The sequence below is a fragment of the Lissotriton vulgaris genome, chromosome 5 (genome assembly GCF_964263255.1).
Source record: "Lissotriton vulgaris chromosome 5, aLisVul1.2, whole genome shotgun sequence".
In the NCBI taxonomy this organism is placed as follows: Eukaryota; Metazoa; Chordata; class Amphibia; order Caudata; family Salamandridae; genus Lissotriton; species Lissotriton vulgaris.
In genome coordinates, this window is record NC_141693.1 from 1,930,191,075 (window position 1) to 1,930,207,188 (window position 16,114).

At 42.7% G+C, this 16,114-nt stretch overlaps 1 protein-coding gene across 1 annotated transcript in view; it reads right to left on the reverse strand.

The window, feature by feature from the left end:
- Positions 1 to 6,527: 6,527 nt before the first annotated feature.
- LOC147717762 (uncharacterized) overlaps positions 6,528 to 16,114 on the reverse strand; it is a 29,404-nt gene continuing 19,817 nt past the window's right edge. The window contains exon 2 of the mRNA XM_086924552.1: positions 6,528 to 12,020. Within this exon, the coding sequence (XP_086780678.1) occupies positions 11,445 to 12,020 (576 nt within the window). The 3' untranslated portion in view covers positions 6,528 to 11,444. The remainder of the gene's footprint in view (positions 12,021 to 16,114) is intronic.

Sequence of the window (16,114 nt, forward strand, 5' to 3'; positions counted from 1 at the left end):
GGCACAATTCATTTTAAAACAATAAATAGTGAACAAATCAGTATTAAAGATAAAAATTGAATAAACTCAGCAGTTATCAAGAACCAAGTAATATAAAATTCATGATTGATCACAGGCATTATAAAAAGTTTTTCCTTCTGCGCCACATACCAAATAAAAAACGAGATACAGCAAAAACTATGGGGGAAGAGGTATCATACATTAGGACCCTGCAGGCCTGCGTACAATGTCTAAACCCCAGGTTCCTACATAATGGGATCAGCCAGCATTTCCTTATTGTTACGTACGCTGGACAGAAAAACATAACATGAGGAACATCTTCTCGTTTATAATTACATGCCGGGCAGGCTCCATTCTCAGATTTTGCCCATTTAGAGGTAAATTCCCTAATTGGTAGGCTGCCATGCCTTAGTTGAGTGTATAACTTCCTCGCAAGAGGTGGTTGGATTACACCTAGGAATTACTCTAGTCGTAGTTCCGATTTTACTAAGAGGAACTCTACGGACAGCCTACCCAGGGTAGCTGATCTCTGTAGGGCTAATAGATTTTGCTACTTCAGCAGATTTTGGAGTTCCGATCTGGATATCCTCAAGCAACTCAACTCAGGGGTCTCCCAAAGCTCAGGCAAACCTATCCGGGCGCTAAGAACCTTAATGTGAAGCAACCACGGGATATTTTTGCTTTTTAGAAGACCCCAAACCTCCAAACATTCCGCTCTATAGGGGGCCAGCGCAGGAACTGACCAGAACCTCTTCCAATGGAGCATAGGCCGTGCATCTACCAACTCCTCTGTTGACTCCAGGCCAAAATCAAATCGTAGAGGGATGAGTGGTGTACTTTGTGGTAAACCCACCAAATTCCTCATGAAACACTGTTCCGCCCTCAAAAGATTGGATGTATTCTTATGGCCCCAAAGTTCAGCACCATATGTTCTCGCGAGGCGAGGCTGTTCTCGCCTGGAGTCGATATATTTCAAGAACCGGTGCTCCCGGTTTGAAGTCTGATGTTCTATGGAGCTTGCTAATAACCCCTGCTATTTGTGTTAGCCTGAGAGCTATATAATAATTAATAATAGTTTTAAATATAGCTTGTTATGTTAAGTGATATAATAATAAATTATATTGTCAAAGCAGGTTGCTAGGTTTGTATGGGTGTAGGTTGACAAGTTAATTAAGTATCAGTAATTAATCATTCATTAATAATTTATTAATAATTATTTAATTTATTATTTATTATGTAAAGTATGTAATAATTATATTTGTACGTTATTTGTTAGGTGCAGGTTGCTCGGATTGCAGGGCTATAGGGTGGGACGTTAATTAAGTAATAATTATTAAACAATTAATTAGAAATGTACTAATTTTGTTTTGATTGATTATTAATTATGTACAGTTTGTAATAATTATATTTATTTATTTGTTAGATGCAGGTTGGTCGGTTGTAGGAGTTTAGGGTGGGAAGCTAATTATTAATTAATAAATAAGTATTCATTGATTAATGAATTAATAGTAATAAATAATTGATCGATTAATTAATGAATGGTTAAATCTTCATTGATGTTTGGTTAGTTATTAGTTATGTAAATTGCGTTACATTTATTTCTTTTAGTTTTTAAGTCTTTAAGTGTTGGCTGCTAGATTTGTGGTGGCATAGTGTGCTAAGTTAATTAAGTAATAAATAATGGCCATTTTTTTAAATTGATCATTAATTATTCAATAGTTTACTACTTATGTTAATTGTTTGTTTTTTACATATAATAGTTTTTTAAGTTCATTTATAAAGTTTATATTAAGAGTTTAATATTTGTATTAAATTAATAGGGTTACGTTTTATATATGTTATGTGTTTGAAGTCAAATACTTTCCTTACTGTTGCAAAGACTGGAGTAGGAAAAAGTAAATTATACTGCTCCAGAGTGCAATGCTTTCCCTACGGTTGCACAGATGCAGTGGGAATAGTAATTAATATTATTTTTTTTATGTTACTTCTCCAGAGTCCAACGCTTTCCCTACTGTTGCACAGACTGGACAGATTGAAGTGGGAATAATAAATTTAACATCTGTGAAGTCCAGTGCTTTCCCTACTTTTGCACAGACTGGAGTAGGAATAGTAAAAAAAGAAATTTCGAAGTTCAATACTTACCCTACTGCTGCACAGGCTAGAGTAGGATTAGTAAATGTTACCCCTTCAACACTTTTGCTACTGTTGCAAAGATAGGAGTGGCAATAGTAAATGTTACCCGTCTGAAGTCCAGCGCTTTCCCTACTGTTGCATAGACTGGAGTGGGAATAATATATATATTATTCTGGGACTTCAATACTTTTTAAATATTGTTTAAATATATTAAATATTATAATTAGTTTTTGTTTAATTTTACATTATTTGTTTATATATACATTTTGTATCATTTATAAGTAACTGTCTTTATTGTGTTTTTTCAATGTAATTAATTTGGTAATTTATAGCACGTTTTCCATTTGATTTCTTATTTTTTTTTATGTTTGTATATAAATATATACATATATTTATATATGCTTTTTATAATAGTAAATTAGAAAACAATTAATATGTCATATTTTTTATAATAGTATTATATTATATTATATATATGTATATATCAACATAGTCGCATATACAGGTGTATGTTAATATTTGCTTAAAAGTATATATAGTATTAAATATTATTTACATGTATTTAATTTACATTAAATAATTGTTACGTATTAAAATATTTAAAGTTTTACTATTTAAAACTAAATATCTATTAATAAATTATATTTTGTATGTTTTTTAACAATATTAGTGTGAAACGATATTTTTGAAAAATATTTTTGCACTTACCTTTATGAGCATAGAAAAATGAAATTGTTGTGACCAATATTGCTGACACAATATTTATGTATCATGATATTGTTGTGGTCAATATTATGTCAGTGATCGATTTCTGATGTGTTGCCTGGAGAGTTGACCATTAAAAAAGGGATACCAATTGATTTTATTTGATGGAGATTGGATTTGAGAGGAGAGTGGATAATTGTCAAAAAGAGTTTTGAATTTTTGGTATTCTGTTCTGTTGATTTGTGATTCGTGATTGAAACAGGTTTTTTCTGTTAATGGCACAGGGCCAGTTGGAGTTACAGTGGCCGAGACATCAAGAAGCAGTGGAGACGCATTGTTTGGACCTTGTATGATGACACTTTCATCAAACATATCTGTCTATGTGATTTGTTAAGCACAAACCTTGCATCGTACCGGTTCAACTGCAGATACATAGGGTCTCATTTATGAGGTTTTGCCGTAGGGCAGCGCCGCAGGGCTTCCTGTAGCGCTGCCCTATGGCAAAAGAAAAGGGCAGGAATGTGCTGTATCTATCATATAAGGTGCATTCCTGTCCTTTTGCCCTGTGCCGGCTCACAATGGGCTGGAGTGCACCAATGCAGGCACCTTTGCACCATGGTGCAAGGGTGCCTTGATATGCGGGAATGATTATTTTTGTACAGGAAGGGAAGCCTTCCTGTACAAAAACAATCACAAGAGGCCTCTTTCTATGTGAACTGCATAATGCAGCATACAGAGAAAAAGGAAAAACAAGGAGAAATAAAGATATTTCTCCTTGTTGTCCCTTACGCCTCCCCCGGGGAGGCATAGGTTTTTGACGCTGCTTTCTCGTAAATCTGGGACAGTGTAAAAAATCCATGGATGTTGCTGGGAACGCCCCCAGCAACACCCATTGCAAGCCCCTTTAGCGCAGAAAACTGTGTTAAAGGGAACAGTATTTCCGAGGCAGCATTAAGCCAAAAAAAGGGGCTTAGTGCTGCCTCATAAATATCGAGCAGGTTCCTGCGCCATGGAACGGCAACAAGGGGCCTCATAAATGAGGGCCATGGAGTCAACAAGTGATTGCAGGGGCAGCTGGGATCTCTGAAGTGGAGATGGATCAGGCACTCCTGATAGATTTGGTGATATTATTCCAGATCCTGCGTGCAGAGATGGAGCGCGCCTGTTGTCTTATCAAATAACCCATGCCAAGCTTCCTTGATGCCTCATGAGAAATTGTACATGACTTGGTACTGTTTTATCACTGAACACAGGGCTGCATGCAGAATGCCCCATTGTTGCCTAAAGAGTCTTACGGTAGAAAGGAATAAGACAGAGCATCCGTTAGGTACGTAGTGGGTAAATGCAAACATCTTGTTTGAGGAACTGTCATTGTTATAGACATAGGGCCTTGTTCTAAGACTATGCTTTAGGGTATGTAGTGTTATGAAGTGGAAAGTTCACTGTCTTTAAACAAAGCAAAGGTGCACCACCCAGAAATTCTATCAGCAAAAGCAATTCAATTGTCCATAACCAAAAAATAGAGAAGTCTTTGGTGTTTCTTTTATCTTTTCCTTTTTTCTTTTTTTTATTCCAGGAAAAACACAGCGTACAACACAACGGACAGCTGACGCATTTCGGCAATTTACATGACTTCTTCAGGGCGTAATGGTGTGCGGAACTGCTGTTCTTGCTGTTTAGTTCCGCAGTGACCGTCTGCATTACCATGCCCGTATTCTGGCTGGTTTTGAGATGCCATTGGGAATAACATCCGACAAGCTGATTTGTATAGGGACGCCCACTTTGTATGCAATAATTTTAGGTGCTATACGATACTGACAATATTAGGCTCACATCATGTACAAAAGGAATCTCCCTAAGAGCGCTACTAGGGGAGCAATCTGAATCGTTTTTGAAAGGTGTGATATGGTTCCCATTATTCTAGGCACACATCCTGCATTAAGGGATCGTTATATGGACTTTGTGTGCAATAATTTTAGGTGCTATACGATACTGACAATATTAGGCTCACATCATGTACAAAAGGAATCTCCCTAAGAACGCTACGGGACACAATCTGAATCGTTTTTGAAAGGCGTAATATGGTTCCCATTATTCTAGGCACACATCCTGCATTAAGGGATCGTTATATGGACTTTGTGTGCAATAATTTTAGGTGCTATACGATACTGACAATATTAGGCTCACATCATGTACAAAAGGAATCTCCCTAAGAACGCTACGGGACACAATCTGAATCGTTTTTGAAAGGCGTAATATGGTTCCCATTATTCTAGGCACACATCCTGCATTAAGGGATCGTTATATGGATGTAACAGGATGTTCAATGTACTGTCTTAGTAAGATATTTCTCGCCGCTGTCCCATTTATTGAACCTTGTTTGAGCTTGGCTGATTAAGACGCCTGTAAACCTGGATGTGGCCCTGCTGGTCATTTTTAACATTTATTGAGATATATATTCAGGGTAACATCTCTTAACCCTTTCCATGCTCATGACGAGCTCAGCTCGTCATGATGCACGGTTGAGCTGTGCTGATGACGAGCTGAGCTCGTCATGAATAGTAGGAATGACGAAAAGTTAGCATAGGAGGGGAAAACACCTAGCAGCCAAGGTGTTAATACAATACCTTTTTATGTCGGGGAACGACTTGGACGTGGCCCTGCTGATCAATGTTACCTCTTATCAAGATACGTACAGGGTTACTACTCTGAATACAATACTACCTTTGACGAGGAACGATATCCAGTAAGAAATCCCCCGCTCTTCCCAAAATACCTTGAAGGGCTTGACCCTATCATACCATTACGCCCTAGATAAATCCTGTAAATGGATGAAACGGGTCGGCTGTCTGTTGTGTTGTACGCTGTGTTTTTCCTAGAATAAAAATAAAGAAAAAAGAAACACTGAAGACTTCTCTATTTTTTGGTTATGGACAATTGAATTGCTTTTGCTGACAGAATTTCTGGGTGGTGCACCTTTGCTTTGTTTAAAAATGGTTATGGTTCCGGTTGCGAACTAGTACTGTGGCGGTGGGTACCGAACAGTGTGCACACAGCTCCCACCTTAAATAGTGGGTAATTCACTAATAGATGAGAAAGATCAGGTTAGGTGCTGCTAGACAAGAGGCTCCACTGTCAGTGCTTCTTCATCTACTGGAAGGTTCACTGTGTCTGAGTCTAAGAATGTAAAACAAATTGGTAGAGCTGCTGGAGAAAATATTACCATGGAGTCCCAGTGGCCGCCATTTCATCCCTGGGCCAGTGCGCCATATTTAGTGGTGCCCACCTTCCTGATAGGGATCTCTGTGATGAAAGTGCATCTGCCTTACCATCACACTTGAACACTGAGTGCAACCCCATGCTGCTGCGGCTCACCCGGCATTCTCTTTTTGCGTTTGAGCATCGGAGCTCCAAACCAGGGCTTGGTTCAAAAGCAAAAAAGACAAATGTCCCTTATGCATCAGAGACAATGATTGTTTAATTGTTTCCTTTACCTGCCTGGGAGTCTCATGCCTCACAAGATAGTTCAGACTGGCCTAAGCCAGTCAGTCAGACCGGCCGGTTTACACTCCTACCGCCTTCATTGTAATGAGGCGGTCGGACTGTAAATCTTAGATCTGGCTTTCCGACCGACATCATAATAGGGCCCATAGGGTTTAATGCCTGATGCCTAGGCCAGTAATCAGCTTTCATTCTTTTTATTAGATTGTATTGTATATGGATTTATATAGTGCTCTGTCACACGACGGGTATCCTGGTGCTTAAGATTATCCTGCAGACGCTGTGCAACCTGCAACTATACAGCAGAGAAGACAAAGGCACTACGATTAAGCCATGTTAGTCCCTGGGAAAGAGCCACGTTTTCAGCTTTTTTCTGAAGCTCCGCAGATTCTCGGTTTGTCTGAGATCAAGCAGTATTTTGTTCCACAGACAAGAGGCTGCAGAGCTAAAAGATCTACCCCCCCCCCCCCATCCGGGTCTACTGGGACATACCAGGAGAATTTGCTCTGCAGTGGTATAGGTCCCAATCTGTGTACTGCACTGTGGACAATGCACAGCGATTTAAACTGTACTCTCTGCAGGATCGGCAGCCAATGGGGATTCTTCAGTGATGAGGACGCCGAGGACCTAAAATGTCTCTTTACGGCTAGTTTGGCTACTATTATTTGGATTCTCTGCAATTTGTTAATCGGAAAAATTGGTGCTTCAAGTAGCAAGGTCTTGCAGTAATCTAGCCTGCTCATGATGACACTCCTCCCCGCCTGTGTCCTGGCGGATGGTGGCAGCAGCGGAATTGTTTTCCGTAGGGCTCTAAACAAAAACATGCAAGTGCCAATTGTTATGTTTATTTGCGAGTCTAGTTGTAAATTACTATCAAATAGTGCCCCCCGGATTACGTACTGTCTTTGATCGAATCAGCTGGTTATCTGTTGGAAGAGGCCAGAAATCAGCTGGGAGAGGGCAAGGTATCATATTCGCTGGGCAATGTACAATCTGTTTTACCCCCATTCAATTGCAGAGAGTTGTCCCCAAGCCATTTTGAGGTTTTTTGCATACATTCATAACATCTTTCCAGAGATACTGCTTTAGAGCATTCTTGTGAAAAAATAAGCTGTGTGTCATCAGCATAATTCACTGCTTCGATTCTGAAGGATTCAATAATGGAGATGAGAGGGCGCAAATAAATATTGAATAGGATCGAGCTTATTGCTGATCCTTGAGGACTCCATGCCTCATAGAATTGTTTTTAGAGACAAACGGAGGAATGGCCACAACTTGCTGTCTGTCTGACAGGTATGACTGAAGCCAGTTAAGCGCCGTACCTCGAATCCCAAATTCCCTAAGGCTTTCGAGTAGAATCTAATGATTCACTGTATTGAATGCAGCTGACATGTCCAGTAATATCAGTATAACCGTTTGACCGGTGTCAGCACGCATTCTGATCTCATCCAGGACAGTCACCAATGCTGTCTCCGTACCGTGTGCGGGCCGAAACCCGAATTGGACTTCATCTAATAGATGATTTTCTTCTAAGAATTGTGGAAAGAGCTTTACTAACTAGTCTTTCCACAATACTTACTGGATAAGGCAACAGAGAAATTGGTCTGTAGTTGGCTGGGCATAGGGGGTCCAGTGTGGCTTTTTTCAATAAAGGGGTCACCACCGTCTTCTTCCAACACCCAGGGGCCGTACCACTACTCAGTGACTGACATCAGATTTGGTAAAGCAGAGGAAATAGCTCAAGATTGAATTCTTTCCCCAGTCTATGCGGAAGGGGGTCCATTGGCAATCCAGATGAGACACTTAAAGCTGTTTTTTTTATTCTTCCTATGTGGGGATCTGAAACTGACCCATAGTTACCTGTGTATCTTTGTCTATTCCATCATTCTGCTTCTCTAACATTACTGATTCCAATGAATCATTTGAATTATTCATCCCGGCCGCCCTATTATGTTCCAGGCCATCAATGATTTTGTTCATTTTCTCCTCAAAGAACACTGCCAGGCCATCGCATATCTCTTGTGTGGCTACAGTCTTATTTTTCGTACTGTCGGGTTTGGACAGATCCTTCACTATATTAAAGGTTGTCCTGACCCTATCGGGTGCCTGTAGGATGAGTTTCTCATAGTACTCAGCTTTGGTTTTCGCAATTGTTCCTTTGTAAATGTACAGTTTTTTCTTAAGACTATTTTGTCCTTTTCCTCAAACAGTTTCTGCCATTTTCTCTCTGCCTATTTACAAATGTTCCTTTGTACTTTTAGTTCCTCGCTATACCATGGGGCTGAAGGTTTATCCCTATTTTTTAGCTTTTTTTATAGGTACCAAATGGTCAAGCGTGTGATTGATTTGCCCACAGAGGCTGAGGTAATTTTCTTCCACTGTTTTGTTGATATCAAAAGAGTCCCCTCCAGAGCATAACGGGGGGTGTTTCATTTTCACTAGCTTGGCCCATTCCTTTCCCTGGCGATAATTGCCAGATTGAGTAGTTTTATTACTCACTTTAGGAGGTGTTAGCAGAAAGTGAATTAAGAAATGATCAGTCCAACACATTGGCAATATTTCTCCTATCATTACCTCCGTGTGGTTCGCAAATATTAGATCTAAAATATGGCCACCCTGATGTGTTGGTTGTTGCACCAATTGTTGCATGCTCATATTTTCACATGCTTGTAGTAGTTCTTTCAGAGCTGAGTCAAGATTCCCGTTATCCCAAAGATTAAAATCTCCCTAAATAATCATTCTAGAGTGGGTGAGTGACATATTGTATGTAGTGTCATTCAAGGCTTGGTTATGGGGGCTTGATCCTCCTGGGAGTCTGTTACATACTATGCCAGAGAGCAATTGTCCTTTCGCCTCCTTGAGGGAGAATCCTAGTGTTTCAATACCTTCCACTTCTTCAATGTTTATAGACGCAAAGTTCCACTTCTCTTTGTGTGTCACTCCCGCCCCTCCTCCCCTCCCGCTTAGCCTGGATTTGTGGCATAATTTATAACTCGGGGCAGGCTAGCCTCAGTTCGACTTCCGAGTCAGGCCGTGTTCAAGTTTCAGTAAAAACAATGTGTCAAAATCATGGCCTTCCAGTAGCATATAGATCTCCTGATGGTGTTTTACATGGGATCTTACATTGATTAGACCACATTTGAGACTGATGTGGACTGTGATGAGGAGTCCCTGCCTTCTGTCTGTTCCTCATCTTTATGGCCCATGACACCCTGCTTACCTATTGTCAGTAGTTCCTCCCTCAAATAGCAAAATCTAGTATTTTCAAGTATATGGTGTTCTTATTTGGCAGCGTGGCTGGTGCTGTGCGCAGACGGGCACGGATGGGATTGCCTTAGGCGCGCCTGCGTGCTTGCATAGCCTCTCCTTAAATGGGGAGGAGCGTTAGGGGATTCCAATTGGAGCGCTAGACCGCTAACCAAGATGGCGTATGCTCGGTGACCCGCTCTAACAGGCGGAAGTACACCAGCTCACCTTGGCCAATCAGCGTGCTTTAAAGTGCTAGTGCAGGGCTCTCAATAGGTTTTCAATACTACAAAATCCGTTTAAAAACACAAAGTAAGAGAGAACACGATCACAGTTTTAAAACAAATTGGTGAGTGCGTGCAATGTGCTAAAGCTGATTCGCACTGTGTCAATGTCCGCATTCAGGGACGCGCCGAGTGTAATCTTGGATTCCTTGTGCTTGCATAGCCTCTCCTTAAATAGGGAGGAGCGTTAGAGGATTCCAAATGGAGCGCTAGACTGCTGACCAAGATGGCGTGTGCTCGGTGACCCGCTCTAACAGGCGGGAGTACACCAGCTCACCTTGGCCAATCAGCGTGCGTTAAAGTGCTAGTACAGGGCTCTCAATAGGTTTTCAATACTATAAAATCTATTTAAAAACAAAAAGTCATAGAGAACACAATCACAGTTTTAAAACAAATTGGCGAGCGCGTGCAAAGTGCTAAAGCTGAGTCGCGCTGTGTCAATGTCTGTATTCAGAGACGTGCAGAGGGTGATCAAAATCGTACAGCAACTTTTAGCATTAATTTGTTATCGCAGAGAGCTCGATGCTGCTTATACAATCTTTGTTGGTACGTGAGCTGCTAAGGCCTGAGGAACTTAGGTAAATTGTCCAACATTTAACATTGGGAAACATCCATTACAACTAAGGCATTACGACACAATGACTTTAAAAGGCAGCCAGTACAACGCACGTTTCATTACAACTCATGCTATTACAACGCATTCCATTACAACGCTGACCAGCACCTTCTCTGAGGTAAGCATCCGGCTGTGTTATAATAGTAAATTATGTTGTAATGGTGCATGCATTGTAATGACTTGCGTTGTATTAGCATGTGTAGTAATGATGCTTGCATTGTAAAAAACACGTTGTAAAAGCATGTGTTGGAAAATTTTGCTTTGTAACGTCGTACATCCTTTAACATTGCATCCAGAAGTGCCCAAGCTGTGAGCATGTTTATAAGAAAGGATCTCTGTGATCTTCATGCACCTCCATTTGTTGTGGGTCTGCCCTAACACAAGGCAGAGTTTTTAGCCCCTCAAGTTAGCTGGGAGATCCAACATTCAGAAGTTCTTTGAGTTCATGTTGGGGCAGCAGGAAGGCTGGGATTGTCCATATCAAGTTCACTGTAACACTCCCAACCGGTCATCCTTGGAGACCACTGCTGGACAGTCGACCCCTACTTTCAGCTTAGCACCCAAAAGTTACTCCGGTGAACCTGAAACTGAGCTGTTACTCCATGACGACATATAGTGACTACATCAAGAGTCCGTATGGAGCAGGGGGCTCTCATTCTTTCTGCCAATGGAAATTCGAGATGCACTGAAAATCTACAGTGCAACATCTGCAAGATACCCTGCCAAAACCATGTCGAGTTTGTACCCTGATGAGATATAGAAGATTCCAAATACCAACCCACAGGACAACTGGGAGAACCAATGGCATTTTGACTCAAGAACATGAGTCTGCTTTTGATTGACTCCTTGACATGTGCAGTGTCCGGGTGGCTATATTTGCTCCCTCTTTTGTTGCTAAATGTAATCCTAAAGAAAAACCTGGATTGACCTGGAAGCCTCGAGAAGGCAGAGCTCCTCACTCAGCTGTCCCACCAGCGCCACGGGATGCACTGCTGCTGGTGCAGAGTCTGGATTTCCAGGACATTGTGTTTCAAGATGACTGCTGAGGCTTTCTGTCTGCTGGCCTCCTGCCCTGTCAGCAGAGCCTCTTTAAGTATGGTGGCTGCTAGCTCGGTGGGTGTTGGAGGATTATGGCTGATGTCCTCAAGCTGCCTCTGTAGTGCTTTTTGCAGTATGGTGGCTGTCCGCTTGGTGGTTGTGGCAGGTTCTATGTTGGTGTCATCTTGTTCTGTGAGCAAAGCCTTCTTGAGTATGTTGATTGTCTGTTTGGTGGTTACTGACGATTCACCCCTGATGTCTATCAACAGTGCTAGTCTGGCCTCCTGCAGGAGGGCACCCATCAGGTGTGTGGATGAAGGAGCCTCTCGGCCAGTGCAATCCTGCCCTGTCAGCAACTCCTTCCAGAGTAAGGTGGGAGCTGGACCGCCCTGCGGAGTTCTATCCGGTTCTGCCATCAGACGCTTGTAGCGATGAGAGCCCTCTTCTTGTTCTTCTTTGAGGGAGCCATCTTCACTGCTTGAGCCTGCAACAAGTTCCTTGGAAAGAAGCACAGAAGAAATGTTTCAGGTATGTTAAGTTCAGCAGTCATTGCATTACATACATTCGGTATTCATTCTACCTATAGGGGTGACTTGATGTCTGTAGGACCCCACTCTGTGTGGTGAGTGGAAGAGTATGTGTAGCAGGTCAGCGTATGTTTCGTGGATGAATGGTATATGTTTTTGCACTTGGTGGTACTTAGTAGGTCCATCCAGGAGCTTTAAAGCAGCTGTATTAACTCTGAGTGCTCACAATACCTGGTATCAGTCGTTGGAGGTTCACCTTCATTTTACTTGGTGACTTTAATGATGCATCTATATGATCTACCCTCCTTTCTTCTTCTGATCTACAATTACTACCCTCTCCTTCCTTGCATTGTGAGAGGCTGTGTTGGACTTCATCTATTTGCTTTTCAAGTATTGCTAGTATTTCTACACTGGGTTCCATGGAGTCTATCTCGCCTGGACCTCCCAAAATTCCTTCATGTCTTTAAAAACTCCTTCAAGCTTTGACTCTGTGGTAAGGGAGACAGTGGCAGTGTCGACCGAGCTACTTGACGCCTGCCAGTGCTACAAGCATAATTGTAAATTTTAACAGAGAACTGTGAAATTTTCACTTTTAAAAATCGTACTTGATAAAATTGTACTCGCTCATTTTTAAATTGGTGTTTACCTGCTGCACACTACCTGAACTAAAACAGCCTGTTTTGCTGCTACCTGTACACATTTGTTGGGGGAACACTGGGTCGCGTTTTACCGGGACTACACCACTTCCGCTTTCCACATTAGCGGAGTGGTTAGCGCTCTAGCCTGCTGTTAGGAGGGGCTACTTAGGCAGCGAGGAGCCGGCCGCCGACGGTGGTAAGGGAGACAGTGGCAGTGTCGACCGAGCTACTTGACGCCTGCCAGTGCTACAAGCATAATTGTAAATTTTAACAGAGAACTGTGAAATTTTCACTTTTAAAAATCGTACTTGATAAAATTGTACTCGCTCATTTTTAAATTGGTGTTTACCTGCTGCACACTACCTGAACTAAAACAGCCTGTTTTGCTGCTACCTGCACACATTTGTTGGGGGAACACTGGGTCGCGTTTTACCGGGACTACACCACTTCCGCTTTCCACATTAGCGGAGTGGTTAGCGCTCTAGCCTGCTGTTAGGAGGGGCTACTTAGCCCTCTCGTCGCCCTGAGCGCGCAGCGATCGCGCGCAGGGAAGCGCCAGTGACGCGCCTGAGACAAGCCAGAGAGAGGCCCGTCTGCGCCCGTCCGCGACAGGACGTGGCCGGGGGCCGGCAACCATGTCCGATCAACGAGCACACCGACTACGATATACCTCACAGGTACTACTAAATATATTGCGTACCTCCGCCAGCGACTGCTCTAACAGGATGATAGACAATATTGAGGGTCCATTTTCCTGTTGTCACTGTAAAACTCAATTCGAGGCCCCCACGAGCATAGCACATATTTCCAATCCTCGCTTTCACATTGATCAACATGATACAAGGCATCCATCTGATGACTCTACCAATATTAAGATTAAGACCACCAGTAAAAACATACTTTGCAATATCAGGTCACTATCAAAACATGGGATCTGATCTCCAGTAGGGAGCCGGACCTATGCTTCTTGACAGAAACCTGGCTTAAACCCCATTTAACACCCGTTATAACACTGGGAATCCCTATAGGCTACAAAATAGCCAGGATGGATCGGCCATTGAAAATCGGTGGCGGGATAGCGATAGTACACAAGGAGGAAATCAATGTTAACATTCTGGATGAAATATGTACCCCTGAGCTAGAACTTATGATTTTTAATCTTAACTTTTCTACAAAATCTAGCAGGAAAGGAGCGTTAATATACCGCCCCCCTGGTCCGTGTAAAAACACCTCTGTGACATTAATGGAAGCTCTGGCGCCCTATGTATGTGACAACTCAGACTTCCTTCTCTTAGGGGACTTCAACATTCACAGTGAGGTCGTAAACAGCTCCGAAGTTAAAACTTTTGTTAGTGATCTAAGCTCACTAGGTTTAAAACAGATCAACAACGGGCCCACCCACAGGGCGGGACACACGTTGGACCTAATTTTTACTAACTCTTTATCTATTGAATGCTCCCTCCCTTACCAAGTAGACTGGACAGATCACTACGTTCTGGAATTCTCCACCCCCTTTCCCACCCCTCACACCCAAAAACATCAGACCTTACCCTGTAAAAGAAGACCCTGGCACAGATTAACTCAGGAAAACTTCTGTAAAGCATTTGGGAAGCCCACAATGAGTGGAAATGACAACATAGATAAAGCCTTACAAGAATATGAAGAAATGCTGTCACACACAATTGATAAGACCATCCCTCTGAGAACTTTTAAACCTAAACCCACTCCTAAACAGGAGATATGGTTCTCGGAAAGCCTGAGACTATCCAAACAAGCCACACGGAAGTTAGAAAAGAAATGGAGGGTCTCCCGCCTAGACAGCGACAAACATATCTACAAAGAGTCTTTGAAAGCCTACCACAAAGAAATCCGATCAGCACGGAAGAGCCATATAGCCTCACAGCTTTTGGCGGCCGGTAATAACTCTAAGACTCTGTATCAGATTTTACTGACCTTCACTAAACCTACTGCTTGTGAAAGTCCGGAAGTGGCATCGCAACAATTATGCGACAATATTTCCCACTTCTTTACAAATAAAATCGATGCCATTTATGAAAAAATTCTACTTTCCAACTTGATATACAGTGCTACAAACAACCTCATAATAAACCCTGCTAGCCCTCTCCCTTCTGAGAACTCCCTCTCTGTATTCCCCCCTATCCAGATTGAGGAAGTACTGGCGCTTACGTCCCAGATAAAGAGTGGCTCCCCCACAGACACCATCCCAGCACGTATTATGCCCACTCTAGCCAAAGCCCTAGGACCTACCATCCAGAGATTAATAAATCTCTCACTTAGTACGGGGCAGGTCCCACTTGGATGGAAAAAGGCATTGGTTAAACCTCTCAGGAAAAATACCACCATTTCCTGGAGTGAGCTTAACAATCTCAGACCAATATCCTTACTCCCCTTCTTGGGCAAAATCACAGAAAAACATGTGAATAAACATCTGTCGAGATACATTGAGTCTGCAGGAGTACTGGATCCATCGCAATCGGGCTTCAGGCCCAAACACAGTACGGAGACCGCTTTAATGTCAGTCGCAGACGATTTGCATATGTACCAGGATGGGGGGTTCTCCGTCATCCTGGTACTACTAGATCTGTCTGCGGCGTTTGACACCGTATCTCACCCCATTCTCATGACCAGGCTGGAAAACATCGGCCTAAAAGATGAAGCCCTCGAATGGGTAAGGAGTTTCCTAACCAATCGGACCCAACAGGTAATCATGGGCAATTTTCGGTCAGAGGAAGTTGAGATCACCAAGGGGGTGCCACAGGGCTCATGCTTGAGCCCAACTCTTTTCAACATATATGTGGCACCCCTGGCTAACATCTTGAGAGCATATGGATTTGTTCCTATATCCTATGCTGATGATACTCAACTCCTCTTTCCCTTTAAAACCTTAACACCCGAAGTCAGGAACTCCTTCTCCTTGGGAATGAAAGCGGTAGCATACTGGATGTCTTCCAACTTTTTACAATGCAATGTTGGAAAGACGGAAGTCATGTTGTTTGGGGGGGTAAAACAACTCTGGACTCCGGACTGGTGGCCACAAGACCTTGGCCCAGTACCAGAACCGAAACCATCTGTAAAATATCTGGGGGTCCGGCTGGACCAGGAACTTTCCCTCAAGCAACACGCCAACCAGGTGGTGGGATCCTGCCTCCACATAATTGGTATGCTACGCAAAATCTTCCCCCTCCTGCCAGATGCCAGCAGAAGAACATTGGTACAGGCACTAGTCATAAGTCGCCTTGACTATTGTAACGGCCTGTTGCTAGCTGCCAATGAGGGAGTCATGGCAAGACTGCAGGTAGTCCAGAATACGGCTGCCCGGCTAGTCCTAAATGCGCCCCCTCGCTCCCCTTCTAAGCCCCTACTGGAAAAGCTTCATTGGCTACCCATCAGACAGAGGGCTAAATT